Here is a 27,393-nt window from a genome sequence, read left to right as displayed (position 1 = left end):
TATGATTTAATAAAAAACATACATTTTCGCCGCTCATGATAACTTTCATCTCACGCACTAAAACCTGAAATTCTTAATGTTTCACGCAACCGATGGCAAATTGCGGTCGATAGCTCCGTCAGTTACGTTCACGTGCCGCTATTTTACGACAACGAGGCCGCCCCAAAAGTAACATAAAGAGACCTTACTGATAAGAATTTGACTGTCTCGTTGTATGAAAGTGTCACTCCCCACTAATTGTCCGCGATTTTTTTTTCATGTGAATATAAGTTTACCCCCTGGTTGTTCCATGTCGTTCCCAGTTTTGACGACAAAGTTAATTGACAAAACAGGCCTTTGTACTTACAGATAGGAGAGATCAGTGTTCAGCATTGCATTTCACGGGAGATGCTTCCCCGACCCTTGATACCAGAAAAGTTTTTTGTATACTTAACATTGATACGGGAATTGTGAACCTTTTTGCTAGTTATTCGCTAGACTATTCAACCACTACTACATTATTAACTACTGATAGCTAATTTCAGCCTATTCTTTCAATTCAGTCTGATCCGATTACTCAATGTTACGGAACTAAACAAGGTAGTAGATACTCGAGGAAAATCCAATGGTTTGCATTCTTGAACATGACCATGACTCCTTTGTGGAATTTATACCAGAACTATGCTGAGTGCTGCTTGTCCGGAACAAAAGTGAATTAGAGTAATTATCACTCAATCTCCGTTATCACTACGGAGTTGCCTATTCGTACGAGACGACCAGAGGCGCCAATATTCCAGACTGAATTGATATTAGTCCGAGCAGATAAAATACTACAGCTCTTCTTAACTATTTCAAATAGGGATACAGTTCCACACTGATATCCAGTATAAAAGTAATATCTAAACAATTTCACACTATTAGCGTGCATGCTGTTTCTAAATGAATAAATTTATTTGAATGAATAAATGAATAGATATTCTCCAATCTAAATAAATAAATATTTGTATAGTCAGAATGTTTTACAATTTAGATTAAATTTTTAAATTCAACCTAAAGACCCGAGCGTGTAGGATAGGAGCGTTTCTAGAACCATGTATTTTTCTGAAAACATTGCCGAATGTAAATAACATATCTTCATTAATGAATCTACCACCCGGGTTACAAAGTATTACAGTCAAATTATACATAAAGAGTTGTAGTCCAGCTTCAAGCTGTTTTTGTCTTGTGGGAATGTACACAAATGCAAACAACTTTATGCCTCGATATTTTATAATATCACAGCGTCAAATGAGGCACTTATTTGAGAAAAGAAAAAGATTTAATCAGTACAACATTTCTGCGTACGCTCGCACTGTTAATTCTGAATCAACCGCCCTGCTAAGCACACGCAGTTGCAAACTCTTGAAACAAATAATGTGGCACGTTGTTCGAATTTCCAAGTAGTTGACAATCGAAAATAAACTCCTATTACCCCAGGGATTTGAGATTTGTCTGACAGATCTGTATTCCTATGTTGTAGATGAGATTATTAACGACTCAATAGAGAGCGAATTTGTGAGTTGTGGGTCGATAACACTACAATAAAAACTCACAAGGTTAACTAGCGTACAGTAATTTATTCTATAATTGAATGAATGTACGGACTAATCGTGGACCGCAGTTGAGTCACAATACGAGGGGATAATGAATATGTTCTGGTCATCATTGACACAGAAGAAAATCTATCTAAATTATCCTTGCTTATTTAGATGAGCAGTGAAATAATTTGAAAAAAAATAATGACCTTTCAGCGGTTTCAACATACCGTAATTAAGACTCACAAATATTCAACATACTTTAGTAAAGTATTTAAATTACATGTTGTCACCTCAGATAAAACTTCTATTAGGTGATTATAATCTTCACACAGACATTATAGCAGAACGATGCGTTTTACCCTATGCATATACCACTCACAATCCGAATATTCAAGAATCTAGATTCAAGTTTCCCTTAAATTTTCCGATAACGCCTAATAAGAAATAAAATACAGTCTACAAAGCACTGTTCGATTCTAACCAAGGAGGCTAATGAAGTATGTGAGGGCAATTGACTTTACACTATCTAGAGAAAACTATTTTACTTTCTCTTTCCGTGTACTTTTTGTGCTTTCTCTGACGTTAGAAATTAGAAATTTGAGCTTCTTGACATCTTGCTGAGCAGAAGTCATTCTATTACAATGTAATACTGCCTAAAATAGATACTTTTGAGTTTTCAAATTTCTATTTCCAGAAAGTACTATGTTACGGTTTTGAATGTATTTCGTTCTCTTGTCTGTCAGCTTAATATAATATCGTAGAGTATATACACTCTATAAGAGGAAAAACGATATGCGACGCTCCCTCGATTACAAAAATGTGATAACTCAGTGACTCGTATTGAGCTGCGTAAGCTGATTAATTTTGGTGAAAAAGTACTAAAAACAAAATATAGCGTCGGGTTTACGTCCCATCGGAATACATGATTCGTAAAATAATTGGCAATTGTTAATCAATCCGTATATAGTCAACTTTGTGTAAATTTAACGTAAACAAATTTCACAACCTTGTGAGATTTTTTTGAATTTCACAATAATTTATTGAATTAGAAAAAGCATTGCAAAATGTACTTTCAACAGAATGCCATCGATTTTATGAAATTTAGCGTTGAAGTTTTACTATCAGTTAAGTTCACCGCCGGGAAAATTTCTGCATCCACGCGTCACTAGTATAATTCCCAGAAACTCGCGGAACATCGTTTATTGGAAACGTTGCACAGCACACCACGCGATGTACAACCTCGATTTTACTGTCGTTCGTCGGCCACACATTTTTTCGGGTTATTGTCTTTTGCGCTGGTATAAAATGCATAATTTATTCAAATCGTTCACGCAATACGAAAGTAAACAGAAAGCCGATTTATTCAACTAATTAGTAAGTCCAGCAATCGTTGTTGACATCTCATAGGAAAATCCATTCGTCGTACATTATAGATGAGGCACTGGATTACATTATGACGTTTTTTGGATGATCGGTAAAATTTTCGACACGAAATTTCTTATGTCGGTTCGATTCTCTAGTCGAGTCACTGAAAGAATAGTCAGAATCGTAGCGAAATTCACTTTCTTGGCAAATTCTGGCGCCCAAAATGGTTCAATTACAGGGATTTATCTCACAAAAACATTACCGCACCAAGTTTGAATCATATGTCTTCTTCGTACATAACTGAAGCACATAACCGATGGAGCCTAAGACGATATTTCATGTCACTCTACATTTTGCTGATTTCAACTTATTATGGACTATAAATACCCCCTCAGACAACGATGTTCTAAAACTTAGTCTTGTATCCTTGACAGATACCAATATCTGATAACTTATTGAAATCAAAATAACACAATGCCGTATGCATGCACATCTGGCGCGAAGCTACTTTGCTGACGTCATTTGCTCAGCTGTTCTCTTTGGTGATGCGTATCTCTCGTATGCTGGGTCGCAGTGATAGAGGCGACGAATGCATTTGTTTTATCTTAACGGATTCCTCGTAGCCGGTAATATTTAGTGAACGCTCGTTAAGCGTTAGCCGAGCTTGAGAAGAAGAAAACGATTACTTCAGAAGTACATCGGACAAGGCGAAAGTAAATTATGCCATCACGCCTAGATCCATTGAAGACTTACTCGCCTCTCGTTGACAGCTTACAATGTACGCAGTGCTAATTGGTTACTTGTAAAATGTCTCCCGTGAAAATACATACGACGGAATTAGTTTTTCATATGAATATCGCTTGACACATATTTGTGAAGGTCATAGGTTCATCATGTCAACTAAGCCTTGGCTTTAAAAGGCTCCTAAAATTCATGGAAATATCGACGATTACATAATTCTTTCACCGAGTTATATTTTGACCTTATACAGTCAGAATATCATCGTTTACATAATTGTTCGCCTAATTGACTTTGTTCATGAACAATATTGCAGTATATATCCAAACATTTCGTGACGGCACGAGGATGAAATTTCACTGAAATATATTTGAGATATTCCCACAAAATTTATATTCCAAAACAATATATTTGACGTTATCGCTACTCCGTAAATAAGATGAATAGTCTTGACGAATTAAACGTATACATGTATTAGATAGAAATCCTAAAATGAATGTAATAATCATATCAATATCGGCAAAACTCTCATATGAAAAAGTGCCCGTAAATTAAATCAGCTTTCGGGTGAAATGTCGGGCATCATAGGGCTAAAAGAACATTTGAAAAATTAAAATTAGTAACTAGAAAGTAACAGACTATCAGCGAGCTCTCCCATACCCGAGTACTGACAATTTACTGCAATTCATTCATTATTTCTCGAGAAAATTGATTTTTATAACCAGAACAACAAACATTCAATAAGTACAACAATTAAGCAGGAAGATACGTGTTGCATTTATTGCCCAGTTTCATTTTCTCCAAAAATAAAAAATAATTTGATCATCAGAAACATATTTTTATGATAAAAAATTTCGCTATTCATAAGATAATTTGCTTCCCAGCCCAGCCCCAGCTTATGTGAACAATCCTATATTTTACCAAAGTCAATAAGAAATGATCATTGTAAGATGGTATTTATGACGTCATTATCAATGCTTTATTTATGTCGCTTAACGTCACTGTTGAGCTCTCTCTCTCACTTGTTGCACTCAAGAATCCTGAACGGTTGTGTATTTACCCAAACATGGTGTCAGAATCGGGATGGATTTGAGGCTGCTTGAAGAGTTAAAAAATTCGCGTCAGGGAGAAATTAATTTAGAGATGTCTGATCCATGAAGTGAAGAGACGTAAACGTCTCAGTCGAAATTACTGCCAATAGGTAATTTGAAGCGGAGTTGAAAATGATTTTTTTACGACTTCCCAGCCTTATTCATCACAATTTTGTGTATTATTATTTCTTCACTGCAACGTATTGATTTTGTTTCGTCGGGGAGCGAGAAGGAATTTTTATTCTAACTTGATTTTATATCTGTATTTTACTGTTGTGCACGATTTTTTATTCATTCTCTGTCAAATAATATTTGTCAGAATGCAAAGCTAGTTTTTGTAAAGGTTGTAATTTACCATTCTCTTCGGTTCTGAAACAGTCTGCTAATGAATATAACGGAATATTATTAAGAGTGGTGGCAATGAACCTTGTTGACTAACACGGTATAAATTAGGATTGTTTAGTATTCGCAGGGACGCTGATAAGACCTATTATTTGGAACTATAGTATCTATCCCGGAATCAGTCACGGTTAACTCTTTGAACCCTGAAAGCCGCTAAAACCGGCTTTCCCGAGAAAGTCTTCTGACGCTGAAAGCCGGTTTAGCGGCTTTCGCATCCCGTAAGAGGTATGCAACTTTGAAACCTCATATCTCGCGAACCATTCATTATATTTAGACAAGTTTTACATCGTGTGAAAGATAATCTACAGGACTAAGTATAATTTCAAAATTGAGATAAAATATTGTGATCATCTTATGAAAATTGGCAAAATTAAAAAGCATAAAAAACTTCTGAAAATTGCTCAAATCTAATTAACAAAACTTAAATTTGTTTTCAATTAAACCTAGTACATTATCGACAAAATTTGTAGAATTTGAAGATAGCTTTCCAGTGATACCATTAGATTGAACTTATGTTGCACCATTCAAATTTTAAAAGCATTTTTATTCGTGATTTTGTTTGTCGCAAGATCGAGGCGACGTCAAGGTGACGTAAATAACGACCTAACACATTTACGCCGTTACGCAGCGACGTTAAGCAATTACGTTGGCACGTAGCACGTTTACGTTTCATACGAGAAACACTTTTCCTCGCATGCTCGTAACGTCATTTACTTAAGTTCGTACTCGTGAAGCGACTTACGACTTGTAAACGATACACGGGGAAATTTACGCATTACATCGGTTCGACTAAAACACACAATACGCAGTGTTATTGCCGTTTTAATTGCATAAAGATATGAAAAATACGAATAGCCAAAATAAGGATTTTTTAAAACAGAATGATGGAACATATCGATGGATGCATTGTTTAGCGCCATTGCTGAGTTTTATTGTGCCATATTTTCTTCTTCCGATAGATGAATACTATCCAATATTTCATCTGGACAAAGCTTTCGTTTAAAATCCATTGTAAATATAGCGATATCAGGAATGTAGCGTATATGCAGTAATTTCGAAAATCTAATGAGGCTGCAAAATGTAAAACACTGACCAGGTGAGCTACTGGTGCCACCATGTCTTCCGTGTACCCGTTATCAGTTTTTTTTTTATTCAATCTTCATGATATCCAACGGTGAATAATTAGCCTTGATGTTTCCGGCGGAACCTCATAAATTCATGAGGATCAAATATTTCGTTTTGGCCATTCATTTTCGTCCCATATCCAGATAGTAAACGTATATAAAATGGCCTTTATATTCTAGCAATTTTACTATGTTCCATCAAAATTCGTCTGAAAGGGTTTTATCTGCGGCCGAGGATATGATACTAATGCAATGAAGCCACAATCTGCACTCAAGCTGTGAACGACCAGATGTGCAATTGCGCAATATACCTCACGCAAAGAGTTACGCACGATACGTCGCATGAACGTTATCACGACAATGTCGTCGTCGCCCTTTGCGTCCTTACGCAAACTTGGCGTCAAATAGTTGATAAATTTTGTTCGCAAACCATTTGAATCGATAGTACAAATTATGCAATAAAATGAGTTATGCGTATGTTAAGAAAGTCATACGTATATTCTCCGAAAGGTAATTTTGTATACTTTTCAAAATTGTACTTATATTGATGATACATTTCTAAGAAATGTATTAAATATTACCAAAATACAAATAAATAGTGGATGGGGCTACAAATAGGCTTACACATCTCATCAAAACATCTCGTGAAAAATAATGCCAGTTAAAAATAAAAGACTAGATAAGCTTTTATATGATATATTACAGACCATCTGATATCTAATGGTTTAGAAGTTATTTTGATTTAAAATTAGGGATATTACAATTTTTTAACGCGTCGAATCGATGCGACGCCGTGGGAGATCAGGGTGAGAGAGTAGCATCGTTCTGGGGATTCAGAGTTCAAAGAGTTAAGGGAGTAGCTAGCCAGTTTATTGCCTCCGACACAAAAACTCGAATGATAAAGGTTATACTGTACTTAAACTGCGTAGGTATGCAGGTTATCTACCGACCCGGGTGGGATTGTTCGCTCGGGTTAGCAATTGGATGACATGTAAGTTTATTCCGCTGAAGCAGTATTGCGTCTGTCTGGCCGTAAAGATATGTGTGAATTTGTGTAATCTAATTGTAAATAAAGGTAGAAATGTTACTAGTCATTTAACATTGAAACTGTTTTATTATGAAACAATTGGCACCGAATACAGATCAAAACATAATGGTTAGAAAACTAAACGATTTCAAAATAAATGCTTCTTTTTAAGGCGTGTCTGGTGTGTTAATTTGGCCGTCTTCTTGCAGATTGTTCGAACAGGTAGCTACCGGCACTCTTCGACAATCACAGTCGCCTGAAACTCGATGCTTTTTATCATATACCTGTAGGAAATCATAGAAATAAGCTATAAATTCGTCTTTTAATAGCTTTTCATATGGAGTTTTATAATATATGTTATATGGGGATGACCTGGGATTACGAATTACGTGTTTTTCGAACAGGGTAATTTTTTTCTCATCAAATTCATCTTTTTTACAATTTTCCATGTTACGAGACGCGCGGATATTGCAATAAAGATGTCTTCAGATGACTATACATAATTATTAAATCTTATTCCATACATACGGCAGGCTGTTTTGGATTATTCAGAAACTGCTTGATGATACCAAATTTGACAATGTTTTTCACTTTTAACTCATATTTAATTTGGCACTACACTGACTACGTATTAGAGAAAGATTTACTTCTGAACCGTATTTTAACTTTCAAACAAATTGCATATTTACTATAATTGCGAATACTGAAGTTCATTTTACCTCTTTGGCTGTAATTCTTAGCATACGGGACTGGGTAAATCCACAGCTATGCAGCATGTTGCTAAGGTGTCCATCTTTGTTTTTCAGAAGTAGGTGAGGTTCACCGAACTCTTGAACTTGCCCTTGATCGAGTACCTGCAGTAATGAGTCAAGAGAAATTCGAGAGACCTTTCGTCACGGACCTTGTTTAGTGTCCGTATTTACATTGCAATGTGTATATATTACGATTTCATATACTATTATGTGTAGACTCTGTTAGCTGTTTTAGCCGGACTATCCAGAGTCAGAACACCAGGATTCCAATCGGATAATGGGACTCCAATCACACCATGAGCGAGTGATAATATATTCTTTGCCGGCTAGGCTCGCGGTCGATTTTTTTTTTGCTATTTCAACGTGCAAGGTTGCTGTTTTTGATAAATGATGACTCATCGTGGACCTTCTAACATAACGACCACAGTTAGTGTTTGAAATTGATAAAGATGAAAAGGGATCGTATAATAATATATGGGGTACACCCTACGTTGGACAACAACTATAACAAACCATTGCATATGTTAATATTTAGCTTACCAAGATCTTATCTGAATCGATCACTGTATTGATTCTGTGTGCAATAGTAATAATTGTACAATGCTTAAATGTTTGACGAAGAGTTTCTTGAATCATGCGATCAGTTCTGGAAGAAATAGCAAAACAATGAAGCACTAGGGGTCGTTGCTACGGTACTGAATTCACTAAAATAACAATGCCTAGTTCAAATATGTCATAGCTGATTAAGTAAGTGCTGATGAATTGTGAAAATATGTGAAATCTAATAATATTCAAAACACTACTGATTTTGACAAATCGTTATGTTACACAAATAGAAACAAAAATTAAACGTAGCCTACTCCACGTCCACATTGGCTGTGGCTTCGTCGATCACCAAAATTTTACTTTTCTTTAAAACCGCTCTAGCGAGACAAACCAACTGTCTCTGCCCTGCGCTAAAATTCGATCCAAACTCGGCGAGTTCCTTCATCAATTTCATGGGAAATGACTCAATTTGGTCTTTTAATTGTACCTGTAAATTCAAAAAAAAGGAAGGATAAATTACTATAGTATTAAATAGGTTTACCCAAATAGAGATTTCGGGTGGAGTCAATATTTCGGTATAAAAGACAAATTAAATGAGTCAGATGCAACACTTTATGTAATAATTACTTTATGTAAAATTATGAATGTAAATACTAACATTTACAAAAATCTTCACGGTACGAACCTGTTCTAAAGCTTTCCAAATGTCTTTGTCGGAATATTGACTGAAAGGGTCTATGTTCTTTCTTAAACTGCCAGAAAAAAGCATGGGATCCTGATAATGTAAAATAATAGCGAATATATAAAAAATCATTAATTCTTTTACCATAGATTCTTCAACTAAACTCTACCTGTGGAATTATACATATTGCACTACGCAGAACAGATAACTTTAAAGTGTTGATACATTCGCCGCCGATGTATATTTTGCCGTCTCTCATAACTGCAAGGCGAAGAAGAGCAGAAATAAGTGAACTCTTTCCAGCGCCTGTTCTACCCACCACTCCGACCTGTTAAAATTTTTCTATTTGATATATATATATATATATATTACTCAAAAAATATAAAGCAAAGTTGAACATAAAGTAACAAAAATCTTGAAAACAACACCTTTTCTTTATCATAGATCTCAAAATCAACGTCCTTTAACACAGTTGGACCATATTCATGGTAAGCAAATGAGACATTTTCAAAACGTATGGCGCCGCTGATTGGCCAATTTTTCTGATGTGTTTCGGGTGGAATTATGATGTCCGTCTCAGAAGGTATATTGGAATACTGCAGAATTCTTTCAACAGATGTCATCTGAAATTTGTTAATGGAATCATTAGTTTTTAATATCTTGAACAAATACGTTGCTCTCTGTTTTAATCGTAGCTAATCTAAACGCATATCACAGTAAATAAACAATATTGTATGCATAAACGCCAAAAGCTTTCTATTGTTTAAAACACTGTGTGTTTTGATTTTTTATACCTAATATCAGGGGTCGGCAACCTACAGCCCGGGAGCCGGATCCGGCCCACAAGGTGAAATAATCCGGCCCGCAGGGCTTCACTAAATTATAGTAACAAAACGGCTGTTTTGAGGATTATATTCTTTACGTAACAGAATTTACTGTGAGACACGTGTAGTCTAAATTATATTTTAACCTAACAAGAATATAATTCACAATTACTCGCTTGTTGAGCCAATAATTAAATTATAATTAGACAAATGGCAACAAAACGTTGAAAAGTTGATTCTAAGCGCAAAGGGTTCAAATGCGCAGAAAATATTCGAAAGAAATTATTTGAGGTGCAATGCAATGGGGAAATAAATCTGTATTCTATTCGAGAGAAACTTCACTAGTTAATTTTTTATAAAAAGTATCTTCTTGAAGGAAAACTCTATCCAAATTTGACAAACTATGCGGAAAAATACAAATTGATGTTTGAAAGTACATATATATGCATGCGAACAATTATTTTCGAAAATGAACATTACAAAAACAAGCGGAGAAGAGTGATTACCATTTATAAAATATTTTAATCTTGGCTCCGGTGACCGTACATTTGAACCCACGTACATTTGAACCCATGTGTATATCCGCGGGTTCAATCTATATGCGGGTGCTAAAACCCATGGGTTAGGGTTAGTATGGGTTCAACTATCCGTAGAACAAAACAAATTTCCATATGTGCAATAGCATGCAGGTGCAATTGCCATGGGTTCAAATGTACGTGGGTTCAAATGTAATAGAACCTTGGCTTCATCCAGTGTCCCATTTAGAAAATGTTTCCCATCTAGTTATGTCGGGAGCGTGATGCAACAAATAGTGTCACACTAAATGTCATTTGTAAACTATTTTGAAGTAGGACGACGAAGTTGAGTTCACGAGTTGTCGCAGTCTTTGCGCTCTGCTTGAAATTTCTACTTCTTATATGTGTAGAAAAATTATGATTCATCGGCGATCCGTTCGGTTTTCAATTCTCTAAAAAAGATGTGCGCCCCGCCAGGAAGCGAGCGACAAAAGGTTGCTGACCCCTGCTTTAGATATCTCGAACTACTTACTAAGTTTTCAACTTCAGCGCTCTGGCGAACACCGAACTGAAACATGTGTGTCATCGACACAGAATATGTCAAAATCAGACCGACTTGTCCTGCATTTAATCCCAATACTGAAGAAGCGATAACACACATAAATGCCACAGATGAGACAAACACTGCCGTGATTAAATCCAACCTCAATCCAAACCACCTCGAACAAACGAGAAATAGAAACCACGAGGCTAGAATGGAAAATGAAAAAATTAAGATATCAAAATGTATCTGGATTTTCGATCACAACGAATTGATTACTGGCTATTACTTTGTTGAGAATTTAACTAATAATTGTTTTAGACTGTTATGAAAGGAATAATTTTCCGTCATCATATCCTAGGTTATGGTTATGCCTATGTGTATCAGTACTTTAAATGTGATTGAGGGATTGAACAATATGTGAATAATGTAGCAACGTCGCATTTGAATAATAAGGATAAGTTATATATAATTGTCATCCATGGGAGAGGAAAGTCGATAAGGCGGCTCAATCCCATGACCTACCACGGCCTCTCGTTCGGTTCCGAGTCCATGTCGGTTATAGGATTAGTCAGCTAGTTATATGTTTCCGATGCAGGTACTTGATGGTGGAGGAACTCGTAATAGTCATAATTCGATTTTATCGTTTTAATATAAATATATGTAGCTCATATAAGATTGTAAAAATAAGAATTTTATCACCTCCGTGCACATCCTGGTATTCGTTGAATCTGTTTTCAAATTGATTTTGAGCGCCATGAGATCGGATTGTTGGCAATCCTTGTAGAGTGGAAGAGAGTAGACTAAATATAGGACTTTGACCTTCGTATATGAAAATATAAAAGCTTAGTATTTTTCTACAATGGGATAGTGATTGCTCGATAAAGAATTCTTATATGACATTACCTATGTCCATTATAAATTGCATACAATTCACGACATACGAGAAATAGGATACAGTGTTTTCAGTGGATAAGTTTTACATTGTTAAGAAAATGATACAATTTACATATTCCTTCCAATCTTTTAATGTCCCTCGATGTTTTCAAGTAATATCTTCGTAGCCATAGAAAATATATTACCAATGGAATGACAATAATAATCACGAAGTAGTTTATAATCGTCACCATCACTACTACGCTAACTAGAAGAAATAGCATCTGAAAATAAATAGCATTTTATGTTGAGATGCATAAAAGTTTATAAATAGAAACAACAACTAAATTATCATTCCATTATTTTTAAATTCAGTTTTGTCATTAGCATATAATTTCTTACTTACAAAGATAAAATCGTGGAAAACGACTGGTAAACGTTCGTCAATTAGTCCAATGTCTTTTGAAAATCGATTAAGAATTCTTCCTGGGTGATAGAAAGACGTGATATGTCAGTATTTTGAAATAAAAAGTTTGTTATAAAGTTGTAAAATACGTGAATTATGCTAATAAGTGTGTTAACTTCATACCACAACCGGAATTCTGTTGGATAGAAAACGTATCGGACATAGTCAGCACCCATTTTTTATGTGTGTGACCTCATTACCGATCGATCGCGAGTTATGTTGAAGATTTTAGTCGATCGCGGTCGACAGCAGGTTGGCAACCCCTGGTATATATTATCGTATTTTTTTGACCATGAGTCGGACTTTAAATCTCCCTTTCTCTCAAAAAATTGATCGTGCTCCTTATATGTCGGTGCGCCTAATGTAGTGCTTCATAGCAGGGGTCACCAAAATGGGGTACATGTACCCCCAGGGGTACATAAGATAAAGTATAGGCACATCTTTTCATAATTCTAATCTGTCTCTTAAAATGTTTTTATCACTCGGTGTTAATACATTGAAGACCTGAGTTTAAGAACTCTTCAGGGCAGTGGTTTACAACCTTTTTAGACGAGCGGAACGCCAATGTAGCATTCCTGAGGCTCGAGGAACTGTGTAATAGTTTAATTGTGTTTTATTGTCTGAATTGCATAATCTAGAGATTTATACAAAAGAAAACCTAATACTGTTAACACAAAATGATATTTAAAGTGTAGAAAGTTGAATAATACTGGCAAATTAACAGGCATTCAATTTTAGTTGAAAATATACACATATTAATATAGAACTGCGTATAGAACTAGAACTGCATTACCTAAAAAAGTCCATAGTAACTAAAAAAGTAGCCAAAATTATGAGAAGATTCAGAAGGCACACGAGTGAATATGAATTGTCCAAGCGGTACTGACGAACAGGACGTCTGGAAAACCCTGATTTATTGCCTACACACAAAACCAGTATCGGTACTATTGGCATTCCGACTACCGATTCCGGGAACTTTGTGGATACGACTCCGTCTCTAGAGAAAACATGCTAAACTCCGATTTCGCAGTTGTGCTTTATAAATGCTTAGCGTCTGCAATAAGAATATGTTTATTCTCACCTGCAGGATTAATATCGAAGAAACGGATCGGGGCGATCAGGAGTGATTGAAACATCTTTTTGTGCATGTTGAATGCAGACTTCGTACATATATAGAAATGCATATTTATCTGTAGCAGCAATATTAAAACGGTTCCAACAACAAATCCTGAGTTGAGAAATAAAAATAAGGTTTTTGTTACAGACAAAATTATATATTATTCCCAAATTCGTTGCGATCATTTGAAATTGTCGTTTAGGAAGGACCAACACTTTGGGAAGGACTCACGTTGACGCTCATATTGCAAAGACGAACTGGCTATTGATTCAGTCAAAATAACTCCATGAGCAAAAAGTTATCAACGCTCAATTACATAGACATCAATCTCATATATCCATCATGATCATTCTCAAATCCTATAAAATTTCTGGTTAATGAATAGGGTCCTGCAAAGTGCAAAGTCAATTTGAGAAATTATACAGTTATAGCTTTATGAGAGATACCTCTATCATTAACTACTGATATCGGAGTGTTTGCTCCATGGGTTATAGAGGCAGATATAAAGCAATGATCAGTTTGTATCTTGTAATAGCCGCCGAATTTTCTGGCAACTGTCTGTCTGTATATATAATGCACATACTTACCAATGTAAACATTTTTGTAAAGCTCAATATCAAAGTTTTCTATTTTTGTGCTATCGGTTGACAATTTTGTTCCATTTGCTGCTGTAGTTGGTTGAGATGTGTTTGAGGTCGCTGGAGTGAAGATGTCTTTGTGTTTGGATATCCTGACAACATCATATAATAAACTGGTTTAGGTTTTAAAAATCTAGCCCAAGTGACAATTTTTGCGTTACAAATCGAGAATCATTATTGGTCGGTATACTGAACTAATGTCTTTATAACTCAAGTTGTAAATTACCAATATGAAAGCCACCAATCGGTCATTATATATATGACATGTCCTGCTAAAACCACCAGAATGAAAATCGCCATCAAAATTACACTTGCTCCGGATCGGAAATATTCAATATACACTTTTCCTTCAACATCCCCTTGCTTCACTTTTTCGGATTCTATGGCTTGGAATTTAGTCTGCAACATGAAAACACATATATTAAAAAGATATCATCTTCATATCCCTCGTCATTTTAAAGCCCCTAGAGCATATGGGTGTATTTTTTCACCATACACAAAAAATGCGAATTTATCATCAGTACTTGAGAGCAAGGCTTAAGTTCATATAGGAAATTATGAGAGAAACCATAAATATAAAAGTACATGCTTTCTCCGGTTTTACTGACACATGGTAGAATTAAATGACATTGTGCAGATTCACAATGTCAATACAGGCTATTAACGGAACACTATGCCTCAAGCAAGTAGAAAAGATAATATATATATATATATGCCCAGCGCAGTAGCATCTGTTGTCAAAAATACTGCAAACGATTATGTTTGTACATCAATGTTTGTTACAAAATAATATGTCTCCTATTTGAATAAAATGGGAGGTAATTACATGTTTTTTATATATATTTTTCGTGTAGCGTATTCAGCTTGCTATATTATTACAACCATAGCAATATGCTACATTACCATGTCAGGGATTTCAATGGACGATATAATTGAATCCCGGTGCATATCTTGATTGGAATTATTTTGTTTTGGTTGGAAGGATATCATTAAGGAAGCTCTCCGTTTAGTTTGAACTGAGCCTCCCATGGAATTTCTATTATAAGATCCCAATGAACTGAATGGCTTGTTACGGTTGACGCGAGCATGAGGCATTTTTATAGCTTCTCCGATGTTCACGTTCTCAATAGAATCTGTAAGATAAGCAAGAGAGCAATGTTCAAAAATATGGACACGGAATTCAAAACGGTGTAGTACTAGTACACATATGACACAGTGGGCTACCAGTATCAGACGTCCCGATGTCATAAAAACGTGGAAGACAGTCATCACGGTGTCATTTAAACATGTTCTCATAATTAAATCTCATACAGCGCATTTTAGATGAAATATCAGTAGCCTACTCACAAAAAAATTAAGGAACAAATAAAAGCGATAGCGTTCTAGCGTATTATAAAATCATCAACCACTGAAAATTCCAAAGCAATTGATCCGTTAGTGAGCGAGAAAAGCGATTTTGTCCTAGGTAACAAGACTAATAATCATAACATGATAACAAAACGATGCATAGTTACATTTCGTGTCCAATAGGCCTGAAACAATTCCAAATTTATTTTTAACCTATTTTATCACCGGATGATAATCGATGTTTTACATGCGATGGACATTTAAAGCTTATTATTAACAGTTAGATAATGGGGACAATTTGATCATTGTGCTAGACCAGATGATACACGGAAAAAACAAAATAAGGTAAAACTGAGATTCAGAAAATACCCATCAATCACGGAATGTGATATTATCGTTTTCTCAATTTAGCTGAATACTAGCACAAATCAGCAGAAAAATATAAAACACCGTTTAGCAGGCTCCGATAAGTCGTCTCTTTCATCGCTAAATGTGGGGCAAAATCGAATCCTTCAGACTCTAGTTTGCTGTAATTTCCTTTTCGGGACACTTTACCCTGGCAATTGCAAAAATATTATGTACATTGTATTTGTTGCACTTCATTTGCAAATTATTTCCAGTTATAGTTCAAATATATATATAACACAATGTAGTAGAACTTTCATCTATGGAATATCCTTTTTTACTTCTATATCAGATGGTTGAATTTGTTGATATATTCATATATATTATATAAATATTATGAATATGATCGGATAAAATCAATGCAAGTAATAACTATTACCTTAGAAAGGACCATTATTCCATCAGCTCTCTTCAGCAAATGCATTTGATGTGTAACAAGTATTCGAAGCTGTATTGAATAGAATATAGAACTTTTCGCCACCTCAGAACATAGTTTTATTATTTCATAGTATTAATTATATATGTAACAAAACGTATAACCCAATGAAAGTGTTGGCGTATCATGGCGCTAGGCGCTAGAGCACGTGAATCACCCTGCATGATTCGCTAATACAGCGGTTCCTAAAGGGTACGCCGCGAAAATTAGGAGAATTGTTTGAATCATAACTAAAATATGATTGGATATTTTACATATTGTATTTATTATAACGTTTTATAGTTTCTTATTTTAAATCCTGTGTATATGAATCAATGAATTTATATCACCTTTCTATGTCGTTTAACTTCTGTTATGTAGTGTCTGCCAATAGGCAGTGCTTTTCAACCGGGTATATCCAAGTGTATCCGGACCATAAGTTGAGTATACAACTGATAAAGGGTATACGAAGAGTGTACAGCATAAGTCAGGGATTCTAAGCTCTAATATAATAAATTATGAAATATTCAAGCGAACACAACGATGCAAACTCGGCGCACATGAAATATGAAATGTCATTTACGCAAGGAATCGACGCGAGCACACTGTTACATCACACATTATATAGCTAATGCGGTCACGTGTCTGGGCTGGTGATTTCGGCCGCGTGCACTTCGTCTGATCTACGTTGAACATTATTCCCGTTGACGCTTAGGGTTAGGCCGTCAGTCAAATTCATAACTTGTGGACATTAGACCATTAGATTGCATGATGCTATTGTAGTACAATATGTGCTTAAAATTTAATGTTTTTTTAAGCCTTAATAAATAAACATTGGTATTTGTAAGGTACACTAAGTTCTTGAAAATTTGTAAAAAGGTATACCACGATTAAAAAGGTTGAAGGACACTGATCTATTGTTACGTAACAATATAGATATACACTACTCGCTGCAATTTCGCGAGATGCAAATCTGCTGGAGCGAGTATAGCGGACATGAGGGATTTTTTTAGCATTCCGAAGGGAAATCAGGCAGAGTTGAGGAAGAAAAGTTGACATTTTGTCTTTATTCCTTAAGCCTACATGTTTACAAACTATAAAATGCATAAAGTACACATTAACGATCACAAAATGGAGTTTGATTTAAAAGCAGCATTTCCAACGAGTTTTTTCCCCTGAAAATTTGGCGCTCACGAACACAACTTTTGTGAACCGCTGGGCTAATGAATTCAAATCCAGTCCGAGATTATTATTTGCCAGCTTGCTGGACTTTCGCTTTACCATCATTTCAGCACCCAATCTTATGGAACGATTAATTACGGTAGTTCTTCCGGTACCTGCCGGGCCGTTCGTTAGCAGTTAACGTGTTATCGGTCCATCAACTTTCTCGCAAAAATTCTTTTATGGAATTTACGTAACATTGGTAAAGTTCGGGAGTTTTTTTCCCGCAAAATCGGAAGTTTTCGCTGAGTTCTTTATTTCTCACATTTTCTCAGGAAATTGGGATTTATCAATCTTCCTTAACATGCTATAGCGCTCTTCTTCTTCGTTACAAGCGCGGTGCGTTTTTTCTAGTGGGTCAGGGATATCAAGTGAAATAAGCCAGGGGTGGACAAATTGCGGTCCGGGTCCGGCCCACTGAAGTGTTTCATGCGGCCCACTTGTGCCTGCTGAAATTACGATCATACTCCATAACCCATAAAAAGCTTCCGACTGCCTTGCAGCGTCATCTTGGGGCGGTGCTGTTCCCGTATAAACGTTTCGCGGTGTGCAAATTTTGTAGCTATACCTTTTAAGCTATTTTAAGGCAGGCGCAGACTGAGTGGTCATTTCGTGGTTATCCTGTCCATTCGGTACTAATATTTCGTGCTCCCTCTTTCGTTTATTTTGTTGTGCTTTTCCTGAATGAATGACTAATAAAAAAAACGATTTGATTGATTGATTGATACTAAGCTACAGACAGCGGGCGAAGCAAAGTGATACCGGTTTTGTTCAAAGACGGCGGTGCGTAAGATTTCCAGAGAATGTAAATGACCATGCTTCGAGTGTCCACGATATATTTCATGAATGGCGCGTAAGAGACTTCGTTCACTTTGGTTATTGCATTTTGAGAGATTCAGTTACTTGCTCGTAAACCTTGCTATTTACGAGGTTTCGCAATTGGCCCCTCCGATCTGGATTGATAACCGTGCGAGAGGCCGAGATCCAGCATATCAAATAAATATGAAAATTCTGCCACATTCATTTAAAAAAAAAACGCACCTTATTGTTTAATATTCCCATAATACAGTATTGAAATATATGTCTGGCGACTGACACATCAACAGAACTTAGAGGATCGTCCAATAAAAAGATATCCGCATCTCTTCTATAAGCTGCGCGTGCAAGGTTCACTCTTGCTTTCTGCCCACCGCTTAGAATAACACCGCGCTCGCCAACAAGAGTCAAATCGCCGTCAACCAGTGAAGACAAGTCCTGATAAATAAAATAATAATATAGCTGAGCTTCACATCCCGAAACTTCGAAGTCGATATCAAGAACAAATCTGATTTCCAGAAAAAAAAATTGTGTCGACAAATTTCAAGGATGTTTGTTGTATTAAGGCATACTCACCTTATTCAAACAGCAAGCTCCTATCACTTTACTGTACCAAATAGAATCATAGGGTTGTCCGAATAATATGTTTTCTCTGATGGTGCCTGAAAATATCCAGGGAACTTGTCCAACGTACACTGACTTGCCTAGTACTTTCACTTTTCCTTTAGTAGGTGGTAACTCTCCCAGTATTGCGTTTAAAAATGATGACTGTGATGTGGATAACAATAAAGAAGTAAACAACAAAAAGCAAGCAAGCAAATGCGACCACTTAGCTTGAGTTATAAATCGCCACCTCACTTAGAACACAGCGAAAAAATATACGGTAACTTGAAAACCATTCTGGTGATCCGAATAAGACACTGAAATATTGAGTTTTAGATGAGAATCTGTTGCTCTTGATTGAATCAAAATTTCATGACGGTAGCCTACTCTACGCGCATCTTTTTAATGGTACAAGAGCACATTCAGTCTCACAGAATATTAATATTATTCTCAATTGGTGCAGAGCGCTTTTGTAATTGCCATACCGACGATTGTTGGATGTTTCCAAAACCCTTGACCCCAGAAAATTCTCCCAATACTATGGCAAATATTATGACGCTTATTTTGAGAGTGTTTTGAAGAGTTGGCGCTTACAAACTGGTTTACATGTTCGAAAGCATCATTTAAAAAAACAAGAGAGCAATGCTCAAATATATGGACACGCAGACAATTCTCCAAAAATCATATGCGGTGACTTACCAGTACCTGTATCGGGGTAGCGTGACGGTACAGGGACTGTCATAGATATTTTAGGTCCAGTGACAATGATCCATTCTTCTTGAATATTTTGAAATACCAATTGAAATATCTTGTGCAATGAGTCAATTATGTACCGTATCAGGTACCACAGTCAAACATTTCACATAAAAACGTACTAAATAACATGCGTCAACTTAATACCACCTGAATCGGGGTACAACTTTCGTTACAGTGGCTGTCATAGCCGTTTAGGGCTGATGGACAACTCGACTACACGGACAACTCACCAGGCCTAGCTGTAGTCGAGTTGTCTCTGGTGAGTTGTCCGTGTGTAGTCGAGTTGTCTGCTTTCAATTTCACACGTCCCGTGGCAATGATCTATTCTTCTCCATTCAATTGCAACATGAATTGAAATACCAAGTAATCCGTGTCATTTCCTTTTCCATTATTGAAACAAAATTTAAAAAAAATCTCTTCTCAGATATTCACATACGTTAACTTACTAATATACCTGTAATCTAATCTAATCTGTCTAAGCCAGACGCTTCTTCTTTGCAAAACCAACTAGTTCGATTCATCACGGTATTATAACAGCAGATACCACAGTCTACAAATATATTCACACCAAGCGAAGCAGTGCAGTACGGTTTACCGTACCTTTAGCATCACCGGTAACCTCAAAAAACTTACAATTTTTGAGTAGCAACGATTATCAGAATCCGCCTTCACGCCGAAGTTCGGTGGCACGTGATATGCGTCCGCAGAACGTTCGGTGACGTCATAGCAAACAAAAACAAATCTCACAGAGCTAACAGAAAGATTTGTAATAAATATAAGTAATAGCCTTCTAGAGAATTTTATCTGTAACCACTGAAAATTTCAGAGCAATTGATTCAGTAATCAAAAAGAAAAGCGACTTTTTAATTTTTCACTAGGTGTCCAAAAACGTGTCAAAGAACAAGAACAACAAGAGAGCTATGGACACGTAGAGCTACATAATTTTGATGACGTAATAGCAAAAAAAAAGTAATAGCCTTCTGGAGGAAAATTCTATATTTAACCACAGAAAATTTCAAAGCAATTGGTCCAGTAATCAAAGAGAACAGCGATTTCTTCAAAATGTGTCAAAGAACAACATAACAACAAAACGATCGTTATGTCCACTACGTGTCCAACAAGAACAACAACATAATATTGAAACGATCCATAGGTCCAGTACGTGTCCAAAAACTGATTACCATCTAGTCTATTGCAGATTTTTCAGGACTAATTTTCGAATATTGCAACTAGAGGTGAGAATTAAGTTATTTGATTCACATCTAATTTTTAAAAACACGACAGAAAACGGACAATTAACACGCGAAACTACGAAAACGATGCAATGTTCACAATCATGCTTTAATATCTGTCTGAGCGAAAGTAGCGTTTGAGCGACTTATTGCCAGCTGATTAGTAATTGTTACGGAAATAAACAAGGAAATGATGTTCGAGGACACCCTTATCGGTTTATATATCCTGTTAACAGTTTTATTTGGTTAACAATAGAGGCGTTTTGGTTAAAATTTTGAGCACTATGTTTATTTAAACAATGCCTTTTAAGTATTGAACTAACAATCTAGGAAAAACACTATGTCATTCTCATTGTAAATGGAATTCCATAGACTTTAACCCCATTTAACCACTGCCACCATAACCACTGCCATGGCTTGCTGATAATAAGATCGGCGTGTTACTTGTTATTCTTTTCAACTAGGTATCATATAGTTTGCCGATGCAAACTTATCGACGAAGGGTGACTAACTTTGCTAAACGAAATCGTATTAGATTTATGGCATAGTCCCCAGAGCATAATTTCCAATTAAAATTGATGAAAACAATTCAAATTTAAGTTTATGTTCCAAGAATATTTTTGTTATTTACCTTTCCTGAAGCAACTTGTCCAATGACCATAAAAAGTTGTTTAGCTTCTATACGAACGGTTATATTTGATAGAGTATTATGAAGTAATTCTGCATTGTCATTCTCAGCATTATTTTGTATCGAAGCATCCCACTTTCCAAAAAAGTTTTTGATTTCGATTAACGCTTCTTCGTGTTTTCCCAACTGTTGAATTGAGTTACGACGATTGGATGATCTGCTGATTTCGCCCATCATCAGATAATCCTAAAAGTACAAGATTACAAAAACTCCAGCGTTGATTTGTGATTAGAAACCACCAGAAAAATAGAGTGTATTCGCTGCTAAGAGTCGCTGTGCAATTTTACCTCTATCCTCTTGATTGATGTTTTCGTTTCGAACAAAAGTTCAATTCCAACTCCAAATTTATACGCAACGTGACCTTGAAACCGGAGGATACCAATAATCGCAAAAACCTTAATGACGAAAATATGATTGTAGTATTTAGTCATCAGACTCTTTTTGTTTTGGCTTCAACCAATCATCTTTTATTTGTCAGCACATCGTGAAAAACTTATATTATCGTGAAAAGCAAATATTATAAAAGAAGACTGTAACTAACTTTAATTGCGTGACAAAGTTGCCAGAGACCTCGAGAGGCCTTGAAGCAGCGACATATATAACGCTGATTCAGATTGACAAGTCAAATTTAGACTTTCTCATAGCCGATGTTTGTCGAAAATTTTTAAAAACATTCAGAAGTCGCAGTTTTTTGAATCGATTGCATTGGGGTGCAAACGCTTTCCATTGCAAAGTTGATTATCATGCATGAGAGACGGAGCTTCAAAATTTTTTGTGTGCTGGAAGATTGCTATACCCACATCAAAGTAGTACACCATCAACCGCTCCCACGTATTTTACAGTTTAATCAATTCGAGTGGTACTGGTTTACCCATGATTAAATTTATACCTCGCTCTATCTGACACTTACTTTAGACGCGGTCAAAGTTCCTTCCATCTCGACATATGTCAATAAAATTCCAAGCGTCAATATTTTATCTTGGCATAGTGAAACACATATATTGAAAGCCCTTATGAATGAAGATAGGAAGATCTTGTTGACTTCTTTCCTGAAATCAAAACATATGATTTGATGAAATAACCTCTCGGTTTCAGTTGCAAGGAGATATTTATTGGCAGTTAGGCGAAAGTTTCTTGCTTAATTTTGTCGATTGGGTTATTGATGAAAATTGTTTAATTTGATGAAGTTGGATGTTATAGCTGAAATTTATAAATAATCAACATTATTTGAAATTATATATTCTTTTTCTACCTTTGTGTATAAATCACCTACTTTCTGGCATCAGAAACGAGTTTGGCAAATGGGTTTTCCCAGGCGTACATTTTTATAACACGCATCCCAGTTATTATTTCGCTCACAAGTCGGATTCTATCATCTGTTAAATGAGCTATCACGCTTCTGAAAACGAATATATACGTTGAACCTATAATTTTTGAAAAACTATCCTAAATTATTAAACCTGTCGAAAATGTTGGCAAAAATATTATGATACAATGGAAGAGGGAAATTTGCACGAATCGATAACACTGGAGTATTTAATTTCACAAACGGAGGTATTCTTGAAATATTTATTTCATTATGCATATTCTAGATATTATCAATAGCATGTGGTAATATTAGACAATATTCGACTGCCTCCATTACGTTGTTACCTTAACTTTCCGAGACTTCGACCAATTAATGACTGAACGCAGAATGTCAACACAAGAAGAGCTATTCCGGTCAGTATTGCTGCCCCAACTTCCTGCCAAAGTATTATTCCAATAACAATGCATTGCATCGGTCCGATCCAAATATAATGGATAGCTTGAGGACTCTAAAATTACATTTGCGATTTTCTTATTTTCATTACAATAAAGTTCTTAAAATGCTTAGTTCCAGGCTGTACTTTATATTGCTCCGCAAATATTTTTTTTAAATCTTCAAATGTTATCTGTCGGTGCAATTTATCTCCGCATGAATGAAAGAAGTCGTAATACAATTTCAACCAAAGCATTTGTAGATTCATCAAAATACACTCACGTATTCAAATCGCATGACATCATTTGAACTGAGATTGACTATTTTTCCGGTTGTTGTTTTATTCAATGATTGTTGACTTAGTAACAAGGTCTGAAGAATTCAATATTTGATTGAAGCGGTAGTCGGTTGAATCAATGCACTTGAGAAATGTCAGTTTTTTATGGATTCTACATAATTTTTTGTGCATGTACATGGTCACTCCAATCTATTGTGTCACTCCTTGAAGTTATGTAGCGCTGTAAGCTACTAGTTGTGTGTAGCACTGTACTCGAAAAATGAGAGCTTTATTGCTTTGTCAATTTTTTAAAACAGCACTTAGCACTCAAAACCGACACTTATGAACTGGCCTAAACATTTATTGAAGATATATATGTGATCTTAGAATCTATGCGCTAAACTTAATTAAAATAGGGTGAACACTAGCACAGTTTATAAATTTCGGCGTGTTAATTTTCAAATTGCAAAACAAATTATACCTTCTTATACATGATACAGCGAATTGATGTTCTAATATGCCATCCAAGTCTCTGCAACTGGTAAAACAGTGTATGATGCATGAATGCTATGACTATTGAGACTAGACTTATTGCAGCAGCGTAGGCATATGCTTGCCAGGCATCAACTGAATCCTGATTTTCGAAATAGCTGACCAATCCTGCAATAAGAAATGGTAGTCCCGTACGAAGACTATCCTAAAAGAGAAAGATAAAGCACTGAGAGTGTAAGCAGTAAATCTAACAACGACGTAAAAATTTCAAAGATAACATAATATACCACGATGACAAGAAATAGGCCTGAGACCAACACTCTCTTCCAATAAGTATGAGCCATTGCTGTGAACAAACTCGGTTTCTTTGAACCGCTTGATCTTTTCCACTTCTCTTTTCCAATTTCTGGAAATAAAGTTGAATTAAAGGTACAACACCTTACAGGAAGATGGCGCGATGGGACACGGTCATATTATTTCAAAATTTACAAAAAGTACCGTTCCAAATTTTCGCAAAGTTCAGCCGATTTGTTTGATGATTCAAGTTCAAACAGGTCGCTTTCCTCAAGTTTCTTCTTATTTCCTTGCACGAATGAGTCATTCAACCACCTGAAAAGTACTGTTTATTTGTAAGTTGTTGGTTAAAAGAAGTGAATCGAAGTTGTTAAGCTCACCAATAAGTCATAATAGAGAATATGTTAGCTTTCTGTATCGGATTTTCCTTCAACATTTTCTTTTGCTTGTGTTTCTGAAAAAGAAGAAAATAAAAATCTCTTTGAAATATCAACATATCCAAATACCATCACCTCGTGACAAGAACTTTTAATCAAACAAAAATATTGAATTTGGTCATTGAGTGTGAAACTTTGAGCAGGGTTATCATTCCGATTGTGGTGTCAGTACTCCATTCGGCGGTTTATTGATAATTCTTCTTTCATAGTATGCATTCAGGGGAAATCCAGTCAACAATGCGGTTAAAGGCCATTTGTATAGTAATTGCTGCGTAACGTATCCTGACAGTTTACCGGCGACAGGTTTGTCATATTGTCTGTCAGGTAGGAATTCTGTTTTACCTAGGTTACAAAGTACTTATATAAACTCGAGACAAGTGGGCTACATCCCAGATTTTACAAATGTTGCTGCTCATATGATTTCACATAAAAAGATAAAATGTAGTGGTGGATCACACGGCCTGACGTGGACTTCACTAGACTGTCTTTAATTGCATAAGCCAGCAATGTCGACTCTCTTTCACCATGAAATTTCTATATTTAATCTCAGGGTATAGAGAATATGACTATAATGAATGATCAAACGAACTAATTAACAAAAATTAAATCTTGCTTCGAAAGTAATAGTTTTGAGTCCTTGATAGTATATATTTTCCAATTTCAGTTTTCAAAACGTTAGCGTGTTTTTAAATGTATTTCCCCAATGCGCCAGGGTTCACTCAGAGGAGAAAAATCTTACCCAAAGGCAAAGCTGCGAGTCGTTGGAATGCCGAATACTACAACTTATTGTGCTGCGGGTACTAGTAGAAGGGTCTGATATAATGAGGCTATTAACAAGCGAGTCAATTATGGACGAATAATAAATACTTTGTTTCTGGTGTTGTATTCCGTCTGGTATGATGAGAATAGTGACGCGAGCACACGTCGAGATATTTCCAAGCTTTAGAGTCGAGCTTTGTAAATCAATGACCGATTTAAAATTTTATTTCTGAAATAAAACACGCGACTCTCCGTTCTTGCACTTCTCAATAATTACGGCTTAATAATTATCAATAATTACTAACGTTGCAGACATATTTACGTAAAAATCTCGGATCGACTTGCTCCGGGCGATCTCATCCAAAACTCTGCATTTACAGAGCTGACGTCGCTTACAAGTGCAAATCAGAGACCGCTCACGATAGGCCAACATTCCAGCAGTTATCCAGTTAACAAATTATCGGTTGAGTGTTCGAGACGGATAAACAAATCTGTTTATTGATATGTAACTCGAGGCAATCTGTCATTTTTGTATTTTTATTAGTGATTTAGTACATAAATGAGAGCAACTTTTAAAGAAAAACATTGAAATAAGACTATAATGGCCAATGAAAAATAAAGTCTGGATATTCAATATAGTGAAACCATTCGAGGAAAACTCATTTAGACCGTTTACTAGGCTTTTATTAGTTTAAACGTTACTGCAATACTAAAACGAGATGCAAGATGTAGCAATCTTGATGCACGCTAACCAAATAAAACCCTCGCTTTCCCAATAGATTAACATCTTCAGATTATAGATGTACCGATACCACTTCTTTCGCCGATACCGATCCTATACCAGCTAGAAACGCCGATACCGATATTTGTAAAAGGCCGATTACATATATATCTATATTGGGAAATTGATGTTTGGGATCCGAATGCGTTAATTGATTCAGATGCATTGGGCACTGGCGCTAGTAATCTTGGTGTTCAATTAGAAAACTAATAGGATTTGACTACTGTTGGTGGTAAAATAAATAAATGCTTAGCCTACATATCGTATGAAACTGATACATTGAGTTACGTGTGCAAGATTTTGTGCCAATATACCGTCGTATTTTATATCTTACACGTCGGAAAATTCACTAATATTCGATTGATATATTTCTTCATAATTACCATGTAATATTTCATAAATACCATGTAATGAAAATTTCAACATAACAATTTTGCAGCGAAATTACTCAATTGATTGAGCCAGTTTGGCTGATAAATGGCTAAAACCAAGTCAGAATTCGATTCCCGTTTCTACTAGCGGGGGTGGTGGGGACGTGCATGGCTCATAGTTCACGATTTATCTAAGCAAAAAATAATTTCAAGATCATATTCTAACCTATTTTTTAAAACATTCTGGATCATGTCGAGAAGATAAATATATCGGAAATATCGGTCCACATTTAGCCGATACCGATGCACTAACGATACCGAAAAATTGGCCGATATTGTCGATACCGATACATCGGTACATCTCTACTTCAGCGCTCATCGCTCGGCGATGGTGCCACGTTGGTCACATTAGGTGGCGCTAATTCAATTTCATCAAATCAATCCAATTTACACAAAGTATAATGTTTAACATTTATATTCATGTTTCTATTAATTGAC

At 35.8% G+C, this 27,393-nt stretch overlaps 1 protein-coding gene across 3 annotated transcripts; it reads right to left on the bottom strand.

The window, feature by feature from the left end:
- Positions 1-7,370: 7,370 nt before the first annotated feature.
- On the bottom strand, positions 7,371-26,150 carry LOC120336916 (ATP-binding cassette sub-family C member 4-like). Of its 3 annotated transcripts, none has more exons than XM_039404700.2 (30): positions 26,049-26,150; positions 24,928-25,001; positions 24,752-24,862; positions 24,541-24,659; positions 24,243-24,458; positions 23,767-23,856; positions 23,397-23,560; positions 23,017-23,142; positions 22,654-22,792; positions 22,031-22,138; positions 21,687-21,929; positions 19,041-19,232; positions 18,690-18,902; positions 16,392-16,460; positions 16,058-16,163; positions 15,164-15,393; positions 14,487-14,659; positions 14,210-14,352; positions 13,587-13,733; positions 12,446-12,525; positions 12,173-12,323; positions 11,866-11,985; positions 11,155-11,372; positions 9,712-9,906; positions 9,453-9,611; positions 9,287-9,376; positions 8,916-9,088; positions 8,596-8,701; positions 8,023-8,157; positions 7,371-7,587 (listed from the first exon to the last, which is right to left on the bottom strand). In XM_039404700.2, the coding sequence occupies exons 3-30, from the start codon at positions 24,852-24,854 to the stop codon at positions 7,471-7,473; spliced, it is 4,125 nt and encodes a 1,374-aa protein (XP_039260634.2). In that variant the 5' UTR covers positions 24,855-24,862; positions 24,928-25,001; positions 26,049-26,150; the 3' UTR covers positions 7,371-7,470. The 3 variants fall into 3 exon arrangements, with proteins under 3 accessions (XP_039260634.2, XP_077966323.1, XP_077966324.1); XM_078110197.1 differs by having other exon boundaries at positions 26,066-26,128; XM_078110198.1 differs by lacking the exons at positions 7,371-7,587; positions 8,023-8,157; positions 8,596-8,701; positions 8,916-9,088; positions 9,287-9,376 and having other exon boundaries at positions 9,452-9,544.
- Positions 26,151-27,393: the final 1,243 nt, after the last annotated feature.

The sequence above is a fragment of the Styela clava genome, chromosome 2, assembly GCF_964204865.1.
Source record: "Styela clava chromosome 2, kaStyClav1.hap1.2, whole genome shotgun sequence".
Lineage (NCBI taxonomy): Eukaryota > Metazoa > Chordata > Ascidiacea > Stolidobranchia > Styelidae > Styela > Styela clava.
The sequence above is the reverse complement of the archived record's forward strand: the minus strand, read 5'-3'. Positions and strand labels throughout refer to the sequence as shown.

Excerpts from the sequence above, each read along its gene's own strand:
- LOC120336916 (XM_039404700.2), bottom strand. The coding sequence starts at position 24,854 with ATGACTCATTCGTGCAAGGAAATAAGAAGAAACTTGAGGAAAGCGACC. Across the intron at positions 19,233-21,686 it reads GACAAGTTGCTTCAGGAAAG|TCATCATTTTTAAACGCAAT; the intron begins GTAAATAACAAA and ends TCCACATCACAG. Across the intron at positions 9,377-9,452 it reads CAATATGTATAATTCCACAG|GATCCCATGCTTTTTTCTGG; the intron begins GTAGAGTTTAGT and ends TTACATTATCAG.